The 19,716-nt window shown below is 39.4% G+C and overlaps 2 protein-coding genes across 6 annotated transcripts in view; one reads left to right on the top strand and one right to left on the bottom strand.

Moving 5' to 3' along the window:
• The window catches only part of CBR4 (carbonyl reductase 4), a 130,949-nt gene extending 119,337 nt beyond the window's left edge, over positions 1-11,612 (top strand). Inside the window, exons 5-6 of one of the 3 annotated variants that reach the window (XR_010112055.1) lie at positions 10,346-10,505; positions 11,333-11,478. Coding sequence is in view for 1 of the 3 variants with exons in the window: in XM_008975255.4 (XP_008973503.3) it covers positions 11,333-11,424 (92 nt within the window). In the remaining 2 variants the exon portion in view is untranslated. Of the gene's footprint in view, positions 1-10,345; positions 10,506-11,332 lie in introns of all 3 variants that reach the window. The other 2 variants (XM_008975255.4, XM_034959395.3) reach the window with 2 other exon arrangements.
• Positions 1-19,716, bottom strand: part of PALLD (palladin, cytoskeletal associated protein) — a 423,408-nt gene that overhangs the window by 22,265 nt on the left and 381,427 nt on the right. For 2 of the 3 annotated variants that reach the window (XM_063603981.1, XM_034959389.3), the window contains 5 exons: positions 15,045-15,180; positions 11,421-11,519; positions 9,501-9,551; positions 7,404-7,625; positions 2,185-2,334 (listed from right to left, as the gene is read on the bottom strand). In XM_063603981.1, coding sequence (XP_063460051.1) covers positions 2,185-2,334; positions 7,404-7,625; positions 9,501-9,551; positions 11,421-11,519; positions 15,045-15,180 — 658 coding nt within the window. The remainder of the gene's footprint in view (positions 1-2,184; positions 2,335-7,403; positions 7,626-9,500; positions 9,552-11,420; positions 11,520-15,044; positions 15,181-19,716) is intronic. The other variant, XM_034959390.3, reaches the window with a different exon arrangement.

Here is a 19,716-nt window from a genome sequence, read left to right as displayed (position 1 = left end):
GATTTTGTCAGTTCTCCACCATTTTCTTAAACAGGCAGAAAACTAAACTAAAAGCTAGAATTTGTTAATGTCAAGGAAATGCACTGAAAATATAATAAGGAAAAAAGAGGCCGAGGCAGGTGGATCACCTGAGGTGAAACCCCGTCTCTATTAAAAATACAAAAAATTAGCTGAGCGTGGTGGTGCTGAGGCAGAAGAATTGCTTGAACCCAGGAGGTGGAGATTGCAGTGGGCTAAGATCATGCCACTGCACTCCAGCCTGGGCAACAGAGCAAGATTCCATCTCAAAAAAGAAAAAAAAAAAAAGAAAGAAAGAAAAAAAAGCAAGTTCCGCTTTTGTTTCTTCATATATATCAAATATGAACACAAACATTAAAATGCAACTTCTTAATAGTGATTTAGACTTTTTCAGGGTGATGGTCATGTATTCATTGATTAAAACATTTAGAACTTTAAGAATGTGCATTAATATAGAAGCTTTTCATTAACAGTGAAGAGTTTGCTGTGCTCTATCACAACCTGATTAGCTGGATAATCTGTTTTCATTCTGATCTTAATATTATTGCAGAAAAATATATTTATATGACCATGGAATATTAGAATATAATAAACCTTGAATAAACTTTATTTATTTATTTATTTAGAAACAGAGTCTCAGGCCGGGTGCAGTGCCTCACACCTGTAATGCTAACACTTTGGGAGGCCGAGGCGGGCAGATCACGAGGTCAGGAGATCGAGACCATCCTGGCTAACATGGTGAAACCCCATCTCTACTAAAAATAAAAAAAATTAGCCGGGCATGGTGGGTGCCTGTAGTCCCAGCTACTAGGGAGGCTGAGGCAGGAGAATGGTGTGAACGCAGGAGGCGGAGCTTGCAGTGAGCCGAGATCGCGCCACTGCATTCCAGCCTGGGCGACAGAGCGAGATTCCATCTCAAAAAAAAAAAAAAAACAACAACAAAACAAAAAACAAAGTCTCACTCTGTCAACCAGGCTGGAGTGCAGTGGTGCAGTCTTGGCTCACTGAAACCTCCGCATCCCAGGTTCAAGTGATTCTCATGCTTCAACCTCCTGAGTAGCTGGGATTACAGGTGCCTACCACCACACCTGGCTAATTTTTGTATTTTTAGTAGAGACAGGGTTTCGCCATGTTGGCCAGGCTGGTCTCAAACTCCGGGGCTGAGGCAATCCACCTGCCTCAGCCTCCCAAAGTGCTGGGACTACAGATGTGAGCCACTGCACCTGGGCCAGAAACTTTAATTAAAAGTTTGTAGTGTCATTAAAATTATTTATATAGTTTCTAATGCTAAATATTTTCTTCAAAAGAAATAATATGGAATGATATAAATAGATCAGAGATTCTAAAAAGATGACTTCTAGAGAAAACTGCTCATTTTACCATGCCTTTTTTTTCTTTTTAAAAGTGTGTTATTTATACTACTTTTGCAGACTTTAGTAAAACTACCTGTCATACATTGAGCTCTTAAGGTACAAAATAACTTTTTACTCATTTTTGTATCCCCTATATCCAGCATAGTGACTAAAATGTATAACATAATAAAAAAGAATTTGCAGGCTCGAACTGGCAACATGATACCCAGCAGACTCCTATTAAATTCTAAGAAGGCAACTGATTTTTTGACCCTAAGTCTAAAGGCAAATACAAGAGAAAACATTTTGATGAAAACTGATAAACCTGAATGCTATCAAAATTATCATTTGTCTACATTTGCACATTAAATCCCACTGATGTGTTTCTTTTAAAATATTTTACTTTGTTGAGTTTTTCTTATACAGCCTATGCATGCCACTCACTCTTTTTCTCCTTTATTTTCTTCATGTAATCCTACCTGAAGTTATATTATTTGTAAATTGCTTATTTTTTACCATAGGACTTTGTCCAGTCTACCACTGCAACCCCATCACCCACATAGAAAGTGTGTACATATTAGACCCTTAATAATATTTGTGGAAGGAGTAGAATAACACCTGATGGAATAAATAAGTATTCATGAAACAAAGAATCTTTCTATCCTCTGAAACCAAGATGGATGTAGAATTTGGAAAAATAGTTTCATAAATCAAAGAAACTTCTTAACTTCACCTTTTAAATAGTTCCTTTGTCCAATCAAATGCCTGTAAGCACTAGACAAAGAACTGAGCCCAGACCTATACCCTTCTTTACCTGAGGGTTTGCAGCCATAATTGTATAATTCCCATCATCATCTAGGGTGGAGGCTGTGGTATGGAGGGAGCATGTCCCATCGAGATCTCTTTGAATGGTGTAGTGATCACTCTTTGGAGAGATCTGCTTCCCATCTTTAAACCAATAGATCTGTGAACAGAAACAAAGATTAAAGATTAGGAGTTTGTGTATTCCTACTCTATTTGGAGAACTGAAAATAGTAACAGTGTGGTTTGCAGAGCTGATCTGAGTTTTCATGTTAAAATGTTAAACCAAATACCTGACTAAGGAATTGATTTTTCACTGAAAAAAGGCAGGTAACAATTTAAATTCTATTTGAGTTTTTAAATTATATATCTTCCTTTTGTTTTTAAAAATATTGCACTTACATTCATATATTATTTATATGAAGGGATATATTGAATTTTGGCAATGATTATTTCTATGAAGTGGCATTACTTCATGGCATTCATAGAATGCCATTATTTCTATGAAGTGGCCTTCTATGAAGGCCATTTTTCTTTTTGCTTCTTTCTTTTTTCAAATGTACCAGCAATTAAAATGTATTGTTTATAAAATAAAGGTAAAAAGGTTGTTTTGGAGAACAAAAGCAGACCCCAAACTCTAATCATTTCACTGAATTGTGTTTGACAAATAAAAGAGGTTGGTAGGGAGGGAGGTGATGACTAAGGGTTGGTGATGGGTGGAATACTACTGCTTTATTTCTGGGCCAGGAAGCATATGATCAAAGGTTAAATGTTTTTCACCTATCCCCATTATGTTAAAGAAAACACAGTAGTATTGAAAAGTATAATAATTTTCAGATATGTAACTTGGGTTGATAAAAAATTAAATGTGGGCCAGGTACAGTGGCTCATGCCTACCTATAATCCCAGCACTTTGGGAGGCTGAGGAGGATTGCTGAAGCCCAGGAATTCAAGACCAGCCTGGGCAACATAGTAAGACCCAAAAAATGAAAAAATTATCTGGGTGTGGTGGTGTGCATATCTATAGTCCTAGCTATTTGGGAGGCTGAGTCAGGAGGATTGCTTGAGCCCAGGAGGTTGAGGCTGTAGTGAGCCAGGATCATGCCATTGCACTCCAGCCTAGGTGACTGAGGCCCTGTCTCAAAAGAAACAATGTAAAAAATAAAAGTAAATTTTGATTAAATACAATATTTTTAAGTAGTCCAAAGGGTCCTCCTTCCTTCCCTCACTTTTAAACAAAACCAGTTGTCCATGGATGTCCGAGTTCTAAGGTTTTGTTTTGTTTTGGAGACAGGGTCTCGCTCTTTTGCCCAGGCTGGAGTGCAGAGTGCGGTGGTGCAGTCTTGGCTCACTGTAACCTCCGCCTCCCAGGTTCAAACAATTCTCGTGCCTCAGCCTCCAGAGTAGCTGGGATTACAAGTGTGAGCCACCATGCCTGGCTAAGTTCATTATTATTTTCGATTTAAGTTATGAACAACACAGTTGAAAGATAGGCCCATCATAATGAATCACAGTGCCAACAGCCCTAACATGGCTGAGATGCTGAATTAATAGCTACATCACCCCACCTGCAGACTTATTAGATAAGCAAATAAACCTTTCCTTTTTTAAGCCACAGCAAGTTCTTTGTTGTCATTTTTTGTTCCTTGCAGCCAAAAGTATTCCTGATTCCTAACAAAACAAATATACTTTAGACCCTTTAGTTGTTAAAACAAACTTCTTCCTTAATATAAATCAGTATGTAAATTGGTAACATAAACTGACATTCAAATTCAACTGTCTGTCAAAGTATTTGAATCTGAAAAATCTTTTTGAAACCTGCATTCTAAGAAAGGAAAAGACCAGAAATATATAGCACTAAATAAATGGATGAATTATCAGGATATGACTGCTCTAACTTTTCAAACTCGTATTTTTCAGGTAGCTCCAAATTTACAGAAACTATATTATGTATTAAACTCTAGAATCTAAAAAGTAATCACCAACTAGACTAATAACTTTCAGTTGTAAAACTTAAATTATGTAAAGTATCATACTTCATAATTATTTTACTTTTTAGTAGTTGACTTTCTTTTTTTAGATGAGTCTAGCTCTGTCCCCCAGGCTAGAGAGTGCAGTGGTGTGATCTTGGCTCACTGCAATTTCTGCCTCCCGGGTTCAAGTGAATCTCTTGCCTCAGCCTCCTGAGTAGCTGGGATTACAGGTGTGCGCCTCCATGCTCAGCTAATGTTTGTATTTTTAGTAGAGATGGGGTTTCACAATATTGGCCAGGCTGTTCTCAAACTCCTGACCTCAAGAGATCTGCCTGCCTCAGCCTCCCAAAGTGCTGGGATTCCAGGTGTGAGCCACTGTGCCTGGCTATGGTTGACTATTTCTGATGGAAAAAAGAAGCTGTAATAAGTATACAATTTCTTCCCTTTTGCATTCTTGCCACAATGCCAGTTCTTGAGTTATTTCTTTAATCATATTTTTCACCTCCATTATACTTGGCATACAACTTTCAAATAAGATCTAAGAAATATTTCCAAAATTTTATCAAGCCTACTAATGGAGGGAGAAATTCGGGAGGGCACAAGCATGAGAACAGGGTAAATCAGAAATTATTTTCAGTCTTCCTATGGCTCAACTAGAACAAGCATGTCAAGGGAGGAATAAAATATTTTTAAAACATAAGCCTAAAAAAACATGTATTTCTTTAAACATGAATATTCCATACTTTAACAATCCTAATGTAATTTATATGGCATATGCCAAAGTAGACCTTTAATAAATGAGAGAGGGAAGAAAACAATGAGAAGGAGAATGAAGGTTGAGGGAGAGGAAGGAGGGATGAAAGAATAACATTTAACAATGAAAAGTTTAAACAATTAAGTCCCTTCTAGCTGTAAAACATTTAAATTTATATTAGGAAAAAAGTACAGTCATATTAAAAACAAAAGCCCATCTTTCATGTTAATGTAGTATTCTATAAGAATCAATAATCTTAGAATTTGATCAGTGATCTTAAGCCTTGTGTAAGGTTTGAAAGTAATATGGAATCTTTTTGTGAATATCTTGGAAGTTCAAGATATAATTCCTTATTGAATTTCGTTCATAAACTACAAATTTATTTTTAATACATGCGTTTGATAACATGTTGTGAATACACAGTTGTTAACGCAGATTATGCCAAGAATATTGTAAAAAGTTTTCTATAACAATGGAGTTTATTTTAAAAATCCCATTTTATTAGGAAGTATATAGGGTTTGAAAATTCAAGGCTCTTTTCTTTGATCTTTGACTTTGGCATTGCAATTCAGTTTTAAGAAAAGAATATGATGGTAAAACTTGCCATGGTGGGAAAACAAAACAATGCCATGGAGCTATAGGAAATTAACACCTAAAAGTGTCAGGTATTTTTTTTATCACTTTTCCCTCTTTCATTTTATGCCACTATTAAGCTTTTTATTTCATTGAGTACATTGCTCTATGCTTATTTTATAAATTTGTATTTTTTGGTACTATCTTGTTCTTTCATTATAGTTTCCATTCTTTTTAAAATTGTTTCAATCTTTTTAAAGTTATTTTAGAGGTTACTTAAGATTGTTCAATATTGTGCAATACTTGGCTTTCTGTTTTTCTGTTTCTTGTACTATTGACTCTTAATATGGTTTGGATGTCTGTCCCCTCCAAATCTCATGCTGAAATGGGATTCCCAGTGTTGGAGGTGGGGCCTGGCGGGAGGTGACTGGATCATGGGGGTGGATCCCTCATGAATAGTTTAGCACCATCCCCTTGGTGATAAGTAAGTTCTTGCTCAATTAGTTCACATGAGATCTGGTTGTTTAAAAGTCTGGGACCTCCACCACTTCTCTCTCTTGCTCCTACTCTTGCTGTGTGATTCACCTTTTTCGCCTTCGCCTTCACCATGATTGTAAGCTTCCTGAGGCCTCACCAGGAGAAGATTCTGGTACTACACTTCTGTATACCATGCAGAACTGTGAGCCAGTAAAGCCTATTTTCTTTTCTTTTTTTTTTTTTTTTTTGAGACGGAGTCTCACTGTTGTTGCCCTGAGCTGGAGTGCAATGGCGCGATCTCGGTCACTGCAACCTCCACCTCCTGGGTTCCAGCAATTCTCCTGCCTTAGCCTCCCAAGTGGCTGAGATTACAGGCGCCCACCACCATGCCCAGCTAATTTTTGTATTTTTAGTAGAGATGGGGTTTCACCATGTTGGCCACGCTGGTCTCGAACTCCTGACCTCAGGTGATCCACCATCTCGGCCTCGCAAAATGCTGGGATTACAGGCGTGAGCCACCATGCTTGGCCAATAAAACCTATTTTCTTTATAAATTACCCAGTCTCAGGAATCCCTTTATGCAAAAACGGCCTAACACAACTCTCCTCATGGTTATTTCTTCACATATTATTACCTTTATATAAGGCAACTTTTTGCTTGCTTCTAAGAATTTTAATCATCCAGCACTAAATTTCACATTTCTCAGCTTTTGGCTCCCTATCATGTGACAGTGTAGTTTAGGGGTTTTAATTTTTTCCCTTTTTTAATTCTTTTCACTCAAGCTCTAGGGAAAAGTGTACTCCTGTTTACTGCCTTGCTGGGCTAGTAAACAGTTATTCTAGTCCTTCCTTTAAAGATAGGGCAGCTCCTTATCCAGCATTTCCATATGTTTGTATGGAGAGAGCTCCCATCCAGGTCATCCTAGTCCTGCATGGTATCAGAATTTGTCATTATCCATTCTAAACAATATTCTTCACCCCACCTCCCTCTGTAAATATTAATATAAGCAGCCTTGGTTTTTTGATTAAAGATTGGAAGTTTTTACAACCAGTGGTGAGCATTACTTGTCTGTATGGTACAGAGCACTGGGTTCATATGCAGGCCTGGCCACTCACCAGCTCTCTGACCTTGGAAACTCACCTCACAGAACTCAGTTTAGTTATTTGTGATTTGGGAATAACAATGAGGAATAAATGATATAGGTGTGTGAAGATCTCCCTGTTAGTTATTCTCTACTCTATTCTTCAAACCCAAACTCCGCTCCCCCCACCACCTTTTTTTGGTTTCTAATGCCTCCTGAAGATGGCCCAGAACTTAAGAATATTTAAAACCCTTTATATCGTGGGTATTGAGAAAGATCATTTGTATCTCTTTCTCCTACCGGCATGCTATATTTTGGAAGCTAAACCTTTCCTCAGAGAATGACTCTTAAAAAGCCTCCATCTCCCAGCTCACCTTTGGCTTTGGATTTCCAGCCACTCTACATGTGAAAGTTACTGGCATTCCCTCAAAGATCTTGTAATGTTTCAGCTTCATCTCAAAGAATGGTGCCATTCCATTTTCCACAGGCACATCTCCATACTGAACTTCATCACCTGATTCATCCACAGGAGACCTTTCTAGCCTGTACTCTATTTCACTGATGAGTCTCTGTTCACAGCTGGAGACTTTGTATTCCTGAATCAAGGAAAGTTTAAGTTAGCAGACTCAATCCCTTCTGACAAAGTGTCAAGTCTATCCCTGCCCCCCAATAAGGCCCTAGAAGACAGTGATATTTTTACCATAGAGCTTAAAAACACAGTCTGAGCCCAATTCAATTGCATATGAAACAAAAAACATCTGGAAGTGAGTTTATGTGGTATTTCAGATTGTCTTCAAGTCCTATCATCCAAAAAGAGGGGGGTAAGAAAGATGAATTTTTTTTCCCTTCTTTTCTCTCAGGCAAGGGGAAACAAGGGGAAGGAAAGAAAAAGGCAAAAGCAAAGCTATGTATTCCTAAACTGTTGATAACAATAAAATATAATGGAACGCTGATTTCCTTCTGTAGGGTAAAAGCTGATGCAGGGTGGTGCATCTCTCCACATAGTACATGTGGCAAGCAGCTGCCATATTATATACAATTATAGTAAAAGAATAATAGAAAAAATGGTACTAGAAAAAATGGTAATAGAAAAAATAGTAAAAGAATAATAGAAAAGAAAAGTTTGTTTTTTTTTCCCCACCTCTAACAATCCCTGCCTTGCAAGGGCCTCCTCCTCAGCTCTGCAGCTGTTAGGAACCCACCATCTTTAGAAGAAAAAACAGGACTGACAGTCTAGCCAAAATTTTGCTTTAAAAAAAAAAACAACCCATCAACATTCCTGTGGTGATTAAGGTGGATCCTACAATTTCCTTGCCTACAAAGTGCACTAAAGGCCAGGTACAGTGGCTCATGCCTGTAATTCCCAACACTTTGGAAGGCTGAGGTGGGAGGATTGCTTCTGGCCAGGAGTTTGAGACCAGCTTGGGCAACAAAGTGAGACCCCATCTCTACAAAAAATTAAAAAAGAACAGTAGCTGGGCATGGTGGTACATGCCTGTTGTCCCAGCTACTTGGGAGGCTGAGGTGGGAGGATCACTTGAGCCTGGGAAGTCGAGGCTGCAGTGGGCCGTGATTGTGCCACTGCACCCAAGCCTGGGCAAAAGAGTGAGACCCTGCCTCCAAAACAAAAAAGTGCAATGAAGACAAGGGAGTCTATGTAAATATTCCCTATTTAATATTAAATGAAAGATAATTTTAACTATGTTTTCTCTTAAAGAAGTTACTCAGTGTTTAAAAAACAAGTTTGTTGGTTTGAGGGAAGAAATACGACAGTATGAATAAAACTGCAAGAGTTATACCACAAGTTGTTTTGCTTCATCTAATTACTATCAAATTAATCCCTTGAAGAATTAGCACTTTTGTTCCCCATAGAAAGGTATATATAACACATGAAAAATTTTTCTTGATTTAATGTTCAGAGTATCCACTAATGACACAATTAAATTCAAGTCGGAGGCCAGGCACTGTGGCTCATGCCGTATTCCCAGCACTTTGGGAAGCCAAGGCGGGTGGATCACCTGAGGTCAGAAGTTCGAGACCAGCCTGACCAACATGGTGAAACCCCATCTCTGCTAAAAATACAAAATTAGCCAGGCATGTTGGCATGCACCTGTAATCCCAGCTACTTGGGAGGCTGAGGCAGGAGAATCGCTTGAACCCAGGAGACAGAGGTTGCAGTGAGCCGAGATCACACCATTGCACTCCAGCCTGGGCAACAAGAGCGAAACTCCATCTCAAAATAAATAAATAAATAAATAAAGTAAAAATAAATAAATAAATTCAAGCTGGTAAATACATGACAAGAAAACTCATGTTGCAGTAATTTTGTGTATCTGATATTAAATGAAACAGACACTGGTCATTATCATTAATATATGGCAGAAAAGATAGAAACACACGTAAAACAGGAAGAACAGAAGAAAACAGACACAGTGAAAGACTGGAAGGAGAAGAAAGGTGAAAAGCTTAACCTTTTGACCATCCAGAGGACTCCCTACAGAAGCATGAGGAGAACCAATGTCCTGTAATGGTAGAAAAAAAGATGTGAAGACTAATAATAGAAATAATAAGAATGCAGCAAGATTTCCAATTTTCCTTAAGTGAAACTTTTGTGCTAGCAATATGCATTTGGTAGTAACGGTACTGTGAGTACTCACACAACCATTCTGCTTTTCACTTTTGGTACAGGACTCCATAAATCACATGATATATCCAATACTTTATTTTAAATAGGCTTTGTGTTAGATGATTTTGCCCAACTGTAAGCTAATGTAAGTGTTGTGAGCACATTTAAGATAGACTAGGCTAACCTAAGATGTTCAGTAGGTTAGGTGTATTAAATGCACTTTTTTTTTTTTGTGAGATGGAGTCTCGCTCTGTCACCTGGCTGGAGTGCAGTGGCATGATCTTGGCTCACTGCAACCTCTGTCTCCCGGGTTCAAGCGATTCTCATGTCTCAGCCTCCCGCGTAGCTGGGACTACAGGCGCACGCCACCACACCCAGCTAATTTTTGTATTTTTAGTAGAGACGGGGTTTCACCATGTTGGTCAGGCTGGTCTTGAACTCCTGACCTCAGGTAATCCACCCGGTCTTGGCCTCCCAAAGTGCTGGGATCACAGGCGTAAGCCACTGTGCCCCGCCTTAAATGCACTTTCAACTTACAATATTTTCAACTTATAATGAGTTTATCAGGACATAACCCCATACTAAGTTGAAGAGCATCTGTATATATGTGAAAGAAGATAAAGAGATAATATTTTCTATTTTATTTTGACTAGATATTAAGACTAAACAGTTGATCTTTGAACAACACAGGTTTGAACTGCATGGGTCCACTTATATATGGATTTTCTTCCTCTTCTGCAACCCCTGAGATAAGCAAGACCAACCCCTTGTCTTCTTCTCTTCAGACCACTCTAATTTAAGACAATGAGGATGAAGACCTTTATGATGACCCACTTCCACTTAATGAATTGTAAATGTATCTTCTATTCCTTAAGGTGTTCTTTGTAACATTTTCTTTTCTCTAGCTTACTTTAAGACTACAGTCTATAATACATATAACATACAGAATACGTGTTAATCAACTCTTTGTTATCAGTAAGGCTTCTGGTCAACAGTAGGCTGTTAGTTAAGTTTTTGAAGAGTCAAAAGTTGTATGTGTGTTTTTTGTTTTGTTTTGTTTTGGAAACGAAGTCTCACTCTGCTGCCAGGCTGGAGTGCAGTGGTACAACCTCAGCTCACTGCAACCTCCACCTCCCGGGTTCAAGCAATTCTCCTGCCTCAGCTTCCCGAGTAGCTGGGACTACAGGTGTGCGTCACCACACCTGGCTAATTTTTGTATTTTTAGTAGAGACGGGGTTTCACCATGTTGGCCAGGATGGTCTTGATCTCCTGACCTCGTGATCCACCCACCTCAGCCTCCCAAAGTGCTACAATTACAGGCATGAGCCACTGCGCCCGGCCATATGTGGGTTTTTAACTGTGCTTGGGGTTGGTCCCCCTAACTCCCGTGTTGTTCAAGGGCCAACTCTAATGGGAAATATTCACTAGTTATTTCAGACAATGTCAGCGAAAATGTGTTTCTCCACACAAAATTATTTTGCATAAAACATAGGATAGGAAAATGGAAAGGTACTGGAAAGGAGAATAATCAAGAAGAAGAATAAAAAGAACAGGTATCACTGATGGAAGGAATTCTGTCAGTCACTTAACATAGTATGTGCTCAATAAAAATTAGCTGTGAGGTTGACTGATGATATTAATACTGCTTTTCTGTGACTTGCCTTCTACTTTCCACAGAACTCATCCCAAGAACAGTATCCATAAGGAAGATGGAAAAGGGGGACAGAATAAATGTTACCCTAAGAAGTCCAGAGCAACATGGTACCTGATTAGCTGTTTCCTCTTCCGGCTCCTGAATATTAAAGACAGTTGCACTGTCAGCACCTAGCAGTCGACGAGCCATTCTTTCTTCGTATGTTAACCTCTAAACAACATAAGTCACAAAAAATACAAAATTAGAAAAAAATCACAAATATGTATTGCCCTATGAAAAAGAGTAAAAAACAAGACACTTTCATGATTTTCTGTAAGTGTTCTCTCTCCAGCTTCAGATACCTGCATATTTCTTCTTCTTGCTTCAGTTGTTCTACCTTTTTACCTCCCTTTCTAGTACTAATGGCCTAATCCAGAGAGCCACCAATTGGTATAGCACAAATTTAAAGTGAGCAATAAGCGACAAGGCAGAAACCACACAGAAAAGATTTGTCATGTCCTTAATGAAAAACATGGAAAAAAAGATATTTAAACAGCAAAATACAATTTAAAAGAAATGTTATTTTTATAGCCATCCATCAGCTTCAGAACACCCAAGTCAGCTCTAATACTGACTGAAAGAAAAAACAAAGATACTCAAAAGGAGAATAAACTGACTAAAAAAAGAACAGGTATCGCTAATGGAAATAATTCTATCAGTCATTTAACAGTATGTGCTCAGTAAATGTTAGCTAAAGGAAGATTTGGATGAGCTGGCAGTGATGGGGTTCTTACCTCTAAGAGCATTTCCCAGGCTGCTGTGTAATGTAGGGGATTGGCGGCAACTATTATAATCCACAGAGAATGATACACATGGCTGAATTAGCAACAGGATTACACAAGACACTTGCCAAAGCTAACAGCCTCAGTTGACTTGACTCAGAAGCAGACTGCTTGCCCATCAGGCAAAGAAAGTGGTAGTGTTCTTGCATCTCGCAGCTAGCACTTTGGAATTGGCCCAAACCGTTTTACCTATGCCATTCTTATACATAAGAAATGCCGGCATTTTTGTGTGACTGTTGGGGTGATACCTGCTCTTGAATACTCATTCTAAAGTGCCTTAGACTTACAGGTCTGGAAGGAACTTTCAGATACCACCTGCCTCATTGGGAGCATTTTATAAGCAAGTGTTTGATTAGAAATAGAGAATAATTGGTAAGGCAGAATCTAAAAAATGTACAGAAATTATTTCAGATAAACTTCCAAACTTCTAAATATAAGTGCAAATTCGATTGGAAGCTCTCTAATCAGGAAAATATGTTGGGTAAATTTACAATTTCCAGTAATTGCTGATCTCAATCCCAGCTGAAACCGGGAAGTGAAACAAGTCAAGTGCCAAATGACAAACAGTCCTGCAGTTCAAATTATTTCACTTAATAAAGAAAGGTCAGAGGACAAGAAGAGGCAGAGGTAGGAGTCTGAGGGCGGCATGAAGCATCTGAGTCCCCTATGTTATTAAATTAATTTTCTCACACCTATTAAAAAATCAGTGAATTCAATTTTCAAAGAGAGTCTTAAATACCTGATCTCTTAAAAAGCTTCCCTAATCTTTTCATGGAGAATTGTAACACATCAAAGGCAGGCCTGGAGTGATTTTCACTCTGTTCCTTATAAGCAGAAATATCAATTTCATATCTATTCCTTCACCAGAATGCACCTGCTACCACTAGAAGCCAAATATACTTCACAGTTTTGTTTCTAAGTCACTATGCCATCTGGCTATAAAAGCCCGTGTCTACAGACACCAAAGATAAGAAAGAGAATGATATATAATATTTGGAAAAAGTTGGTTGAGAATCCCATTTTCTAAAAAGGGAAACCTTACTTGTCATTTTAAGCTCTCAAATGTGGATACCTGTGGAACTTACTGTGAATGTTATTCACTGCTAAACAGATGAATATAAATATACATACAATATATATAATGTGGGTTGACCAATAGCTTAAGGAAGTCTTACCTTAACCAAGAGAATCTTAGTTCATAAGGAACATTGACATAGACAGCCAAAAAGAAAAAAAAAAAGCTGGAGTGATGCCTTACCTGGCTTGAAAAAGTTCCCATATGTATTTATTTTAATCTTTTAAAAGATTTAGTTGACAGAGCCAGGGAAAACTTCCAGAGTATGTACATTTACACATGCAATCACTTATTTCAGGGAGAAAATATTTTCCTCTTGTGAAAATCTTCTATACTCAGTGAAATGAGTAACTAACACAAAACTTCATTCAAATTTTAATCTTTCTTAATCAGATTAAGATACCCTAATAACTAAAATCAGCATTCAGCACCCCTCCTCTGCTCTCCAGCTTTCAAGTGTGGTCTGTTCTCACAGTTTTACTTATCAATGTTTGATAATTAAAATTCTCAGAAAACATAATTATAGAGAGCTTTCTACTCTTAAAAAGGTGTCTGAAAGGGAGATTTTATACAAAAAGATCCTTGTCTTGTACTTAAGAGCCAGGCAAATTTTTCCAGTGACAATTCCTTAATAAAGCTACAGAAGGTTCCTCTCCTTTACCTGGTAAGTCTTATTTTCTAGATTTGCTTTTCCCATCCCCTTAAAATATTCTGGAAATAGTATTTTAAAAAGAAAAGAGTATTTTAAAAGGATAGCATCAACAAAAGAGATGAAAAAAACAAAAAAAAAAACTGATGAGGAAAGACTTAAATCCAGTGGAGAAAACATCTTATCTATATATTTTACCAAATCTATTTAGGTACTCTACAGTTCTGCAGCTGTAAAATAATTATTTTTTCCTACAGTTCAGTTATCTTGCTCTAACAAACCAGAACAAGATTTTGGAACAGCCTTTACTCTTTCAGATGCTGAATTAATATCTAGTAGTAGTAGGAGAAAAGAACAGAACTTCCCCAATGGTTTCTCTAGTAGATTTGTGTGTGTGTGTAAGTAGTACATACCATGGAAAACAAATTCTCTTTTTGATACTTTCATTGCAGTTCGCTGTTTCTGGGTAGATACAAACCATTCCAAAGCGCACCTTCTCCATCCCTCCCCAACCCTATCAGCCAGAATGGAATCCCTGTGTTCCTTTTTTTTTTTTTTTTTTTAATACCATTGGCATTGCTCATTTGTTCCTCTCCCAACCAGATATCTGCCCTTCCTTCTTCCTTTCTTTCCCACTTACTCTCTTCACTCTTAGAAAGGTTTTATGCATAGGAGAAAGCAGTGAAGACTGAATAGAAGGAAGGCCTTTCGTTTTCTCTTTTGTCTTTGGATTCAAATCCTAATATCAAGAGAAATGTTGAGATTCAAGGGTAATAAAATAATGTGGCTGTGTGCAGTGGCTCACATCTGTAATTCCAGCACTTTGGGAGGCCAAGGCGGGCAGATCACCTGAGCTCTGGAGTTTGAAACCAGCCTAAGCAACATAGGGAGACTCTGTCTTTACAAAAATAAAAAATTAGCCAGGCATGGTGGCATGTGCCTGTGGTTCCAGCTACCCAGGAGGTTGAGGTCACAGGATTGTTTGAGCCTGGGAGGTCAAGGATGCAGTGAGCTGTGATGACACCATTGCACTCCAGCATGGGTGACAAAGTGTGACCCTGTCTCAAAAATAATAATAATAATAATGATGATGATGTTGTGGACAAATATCAAGAACCTAAGTCTTAGGAAAGGAAGAAAGGTATGTGGGTAGCTAACATTCCAAGTCCAGGTCCCACATCTATCAGTACCGGCTGGCCATTGTTCAGGAGGTCCTCCTTGAAGCGAAGTTTTCGTTCCAGGTCTTGAATAACAGCATCCTTTGTGCCTTGAATTTCCTCATCGGAGGCTATTCTAGCAGTTCTACTGGCCTTCTTTGGAAATCCTCTGCAGGATAAAAACACAAGGCAGTATAGTTAGTTGTTAGGCATATAAATCCAAGTCAAACGTTCAAGTCCAACAAAGACAGTGCAAGGTGTCAGCATGTCACTCCCACTATTTTTTATGCTACATCTATTGCAACTATGATGGAAAGAACCATGAAAGCTGGTTCAGGTAACACTAATTGGATCCAGGTTTCAGAGAAGGTTCACATACATTAGGGGAGTATGCCTTAGTGGGTAGGTAGATGCCAAGGATGGGGAAGGCCTACATTTTAGTCTTAGCGAGGCGGCAGCATAAAGTGAAAGAATGATATGATTTGTAAGTAGAGCTAGGTTTAAAATCTGACTCTATCTCGTATTAAGTTTGTGACCTTGGGCAAGTTTTAAACAAATATATACCACATATGAATGTTGAGAGGTTGAAAGAGAACGTATTTCTATCATACTTTTATTCAGTCTTCTAGTGCTTTGTAATCATTATTCAACAATAGTGCCTAGCCCATTTGAAATCAATATTAAGTTTGTTACCTTCCCTTCCATCCCCTTATATCCTGATTTGATTAGGGTAGGCCAATGTTATTTGAGGTCTGTTTTATACAAGAGGGCTCTGGGAGGTCTACAGGTCCTGCTGTGCCTGGTGTCTCAAAGCCTCCTGAACTTCTGGTGAGCCCAGGGCTCTTAGGACAGGTGATATCTCACTGCCTCTTTCCTTCCAAAGGCAGCAACAATGACCTGAGCTGTGTGAGCCAAGGGTCATTGGTGCTGGATGCTTGAGGGGTACAGAATCACTTCTGTTGGTGCCTTAAGCAAGTTGCTTCCTATTTTTCTTCCTCTTCCCTCATAGGGCAGTGGACAAAAATTAATGAGAAATAGAATACTAAGCAATGGGGAAATGAATTGACCTATCGCTACCCATATCAACAAAGCTGAACTTCACAAACAAAGTTCCGGTGAAAAAAAGCAAGTCACGTAAGAATATATATGATATACTTGTATTTATAAACAGGCAAAAGCAAAACAGCCCCCTGCTACAGCAGTGGTTCTCAAGGTGTGGTCCCTGGACCAGCAGCATTAGCATGACCTGAAGTTGTTAGAAATGCAGATTTTTGGCATCACTCCAGACCTACTGAATCACAAATTCAGAGTTGGGGCCCAGCAATCTGTGTTTTAACAAGTTCTCTAGGTGTTACATGCAAAAGTTTTAGAAAGAAACTGAGGGGAGCATACATACATGGTAAAACCATGAAGAGAAGAGAATGATTAACTCAGAAATTCAGGGTAGCAGTTACCTCTCAGGGAGAGTAGTGGATGCAATTGGGGAGGGTCAAATGGGGGCTTCAAAGGTACTAGAAATGGATAAGAATTTCATTTTATTAAGGTATACGTATAAATTGTATATACTTCCTTATTTATATTACATAGTTCATGATAAGATATTTCAAAGTTTAAAAAGTTGACTGTAGGCCGGGTGTGGTGGCTCACGCCTGTATTCCCAGCACTTTGGGAGACCAAGGTGGGTGAATCCCCTGAGGTCAGGAGTTGGAGACCAGCTTGGCCAACATGGTAAAACCCCGTCTCTACTAAAAATACAAAAATTAGCTGGGTGTGGTGGTGGGCGCCTGTAGTCCCAGCTACTTGGGAGGTTGGGGTATGAGAATTGCTTGAACACTGGAGGCAGAGGTTGCAGTGAGCCGAGGTCGCGCCACTGCACTCTAGCCTGGGCGACAGAGCAAGACTCTGTCTAAAAAAAAAAAAACCACACACACACACACACACACACACACACACACAAAATAAAACAAACAAAACTTTACTGCCAAAGCGTCAAGGCACTGTGTGCCTCATGTCACTTCACTGATACAGTAGAAAGCACAAGTAAGGCTAAGAATGTACCTAAACACTGGGTTCACGGTTTCACCCACCAGTGCTGGGAACAAAACAGTCACTAAGTATGCAGCAGAAACTCTGAGGATCCTGTAAAGACTCTGCCACCGTCCCTCCTAAGTCATGATGCCATGCACTCCTGAGGCCTGTGCTCCTGGTCTTCCCAACAGCCGTTCTTTCCTCTTGGCCACTCCCCTTTGTTTCCTTGCTGAATTTTTCCTAATTTTGCTGAGTGTTCACCCTTCAATGTGCTTATAGAAATGTGATCCCCCTCCCCAGACTCAGGGGGTAATTAATGTACGCCAATTTAAATGGTCTCAATCCCCTCGAGAGTGATTAGTTTGGCCAAAGGCATGCGATATAGCCTGGGCCAATGAGACTGGGGGAGTGGGGGGTAGTCAGAGGGTGGAGGTGCTCTAGTTAAAATTCTCTCATCTCTGAAAAGAAACAGAAGGAAGAAATGCCCCTCTTCTTTCACTGGATATCACTGTGTCAGAAATGCAATGTCAAAAGCGGCATTGTTCACTCCATAACTGTAAGAGGAGAACCCATATGTGCCAATGATGATAGACTGAAAAGATGGAGAATACCTGGGCCCTGATAATGTTCTGGGGGCACTGTCTTAACCTACCATGGAACTACCCTACCCCAGACTTGTTTCATAAGTCAGTAAACCCTGTGCATCGAATCTCCTTGTAGTTGAGTCTTCTGATACCTACAGTGGAAAATATACTAACTGATTAAAACCTGCTCTAGGTTTGTCCCTTTTAGTCATTTGCCCTGAAGTTCAAATAAGGTAACACTAGACTTTACAAACTGATTTTGATATTTAAGGAGACCCTGAGACAGTAAGAACCATAGGAATTATTTATAACTTCAATTTCTAGTACCATGCAATCCTTTAACAAACACGTGCATAGTTTGCTAGTTTTCCTAAGCCTGGAACCTCTCTCCCCTCCTACTCCTTTATCTGGGGTTGTTATCATCAGTCTTCAGCTTAATGACTCCTTGGAAAGGATGTCCCTGACTAAGCCTGTCCCATTAGTTGTTTTCCTGATAGCATCTATCACTCTACTATTTTTTCATATTGTCTCTCCCTTACCATGGCTCCTTTGTTAATCACAGTGCTGTTAACAGACACTCAAATAATATTTCTGAAATGAGTGAATGGATGTACTGTCCATCTCTACTTCTGATTTCTCTCTCCCCTCCCCTCCTCAGTCAAGAAAACTTGTGCCAGAGCCATGTGAAATCAGACCATATGTAAAAAGTCAGGCTCAGGACAAGTAAAAATTACACAATTTTGGAAGTGAAGTTCTCTGCATTTGACTACAGCCTTACATCTGAGAACTAGAAGAGCTAGGTTTTGAAGTCATCTCAAAGGTAAACTGAAGACAGCCAGCTCTCTGTTACATCAGCAAGGACTGGGAACACACACATTCCCATTATTACTCTAAGCCTGTGCGATGTAGACCATAGAACAACTATGTGCTGACGAGCAGCCTTCAATGACAGAAGGCACCACTGTGTTTCTGCACGTAGACTACACCAAGAGCTGTGTTCTCAGCACAAATGAGAAAGAAAGGGGGGACAGGGAGACCATCAAGGTCAAAACAGGTCATCTCAATCGGAGGAGCGGAGAACTGGTTTTTAAAAGTCAGCCACAAGTTCCCTTGGACAAGAAAATACCTGTCTATTCACTGTAGAATAAGTCCTGTTCCCTGGGAAGCATTTCTCAGTATATTTGACTCTTAAAGGGACTTAGAACAACTGCTCTGGAACATTCCATAGAGTTGTCACCTTGGTTTGTGTCCCTGCCACAAGGGTAATTTATCCTTTCAAAGGGTATAATTACAATTAGTCTTTGGCTCAAGTAAAAACTGATTATTCTACTTTTTTTTTTTTTGAGACAGAGTCTCACTCTGTTGCCTAGGCTGGAGTGCAGTGGCACCATCTTGGCTCACTGCAACCTCTGCCTCCCAGGTTCAAGCAGTTCTCCTGCCTCAGCCTCCTGAGTAGCTAGGATTACAGGCATGAGCCACCACGCCTGGCTAATTTTTGTATTTTTAGTAGAGATGGGGTTTCACCATGTTGGTCAGGCTGGTCTCGAACTCCTGACCTCGTGATCTGCCCGCCTCGGCCTCCCAAAGTGCTGGGATTACAGGCATGAGCCACCATACCTGGCCTCTATCTTATAACAAGTCACTTCCTTCAACATATCAAGATTACCAGTATGAAGGGCAATTACTTAATTCCTAATTTCCTACAATGTTAAAGACATTTTCCTCTTTACTTACAGAATTTAAGGTACTCATATTTTCTTGGTTCTAAACAATTAACACAGAAATAAAAATAAACTGAAATATGTTTTTTCTTTTTATAGACTGGGTTTTGCTCTGTCACCCAGGCTGGAATGCAGTGGTGTGATCACAGCTCCCTGCAGCCTTGACATCCTAGGAGGCTCAAGCAATCCTCCTGAGTCATCCTCCAAGTAGCAGGGATCATAAGTGCATACCACTATGCCTGGCTAAATTTCCATTTTTTGTAGGGACAGGTTCTCCCTATGTTGCCCAGGCTGGTCTCAAACTCCTGGGCTCAAGGGATCTTCCGGCTTTGGCCTTTCAAAGAGCTGGAATTACAGGTGTGAGCCACTGTT

Source organism: Pan paniscus, chromosome 3 (assembly GCF_029289425.2).
Source record: "Pan paniscus chromosome 3, NHGRI_mPanPan1-v2.0_pri, whole genome shotgun sequence".
NCBI classification, from domain to species: domain Eukaryota; kingdom Metazoa; phylum Chordata; class Mammalia; order Primates; family Hominidae; genus Pan; species Pan paniscus.
This window is presented reverse-complemented; position numbering and strand designations above follow the sequence as displayed.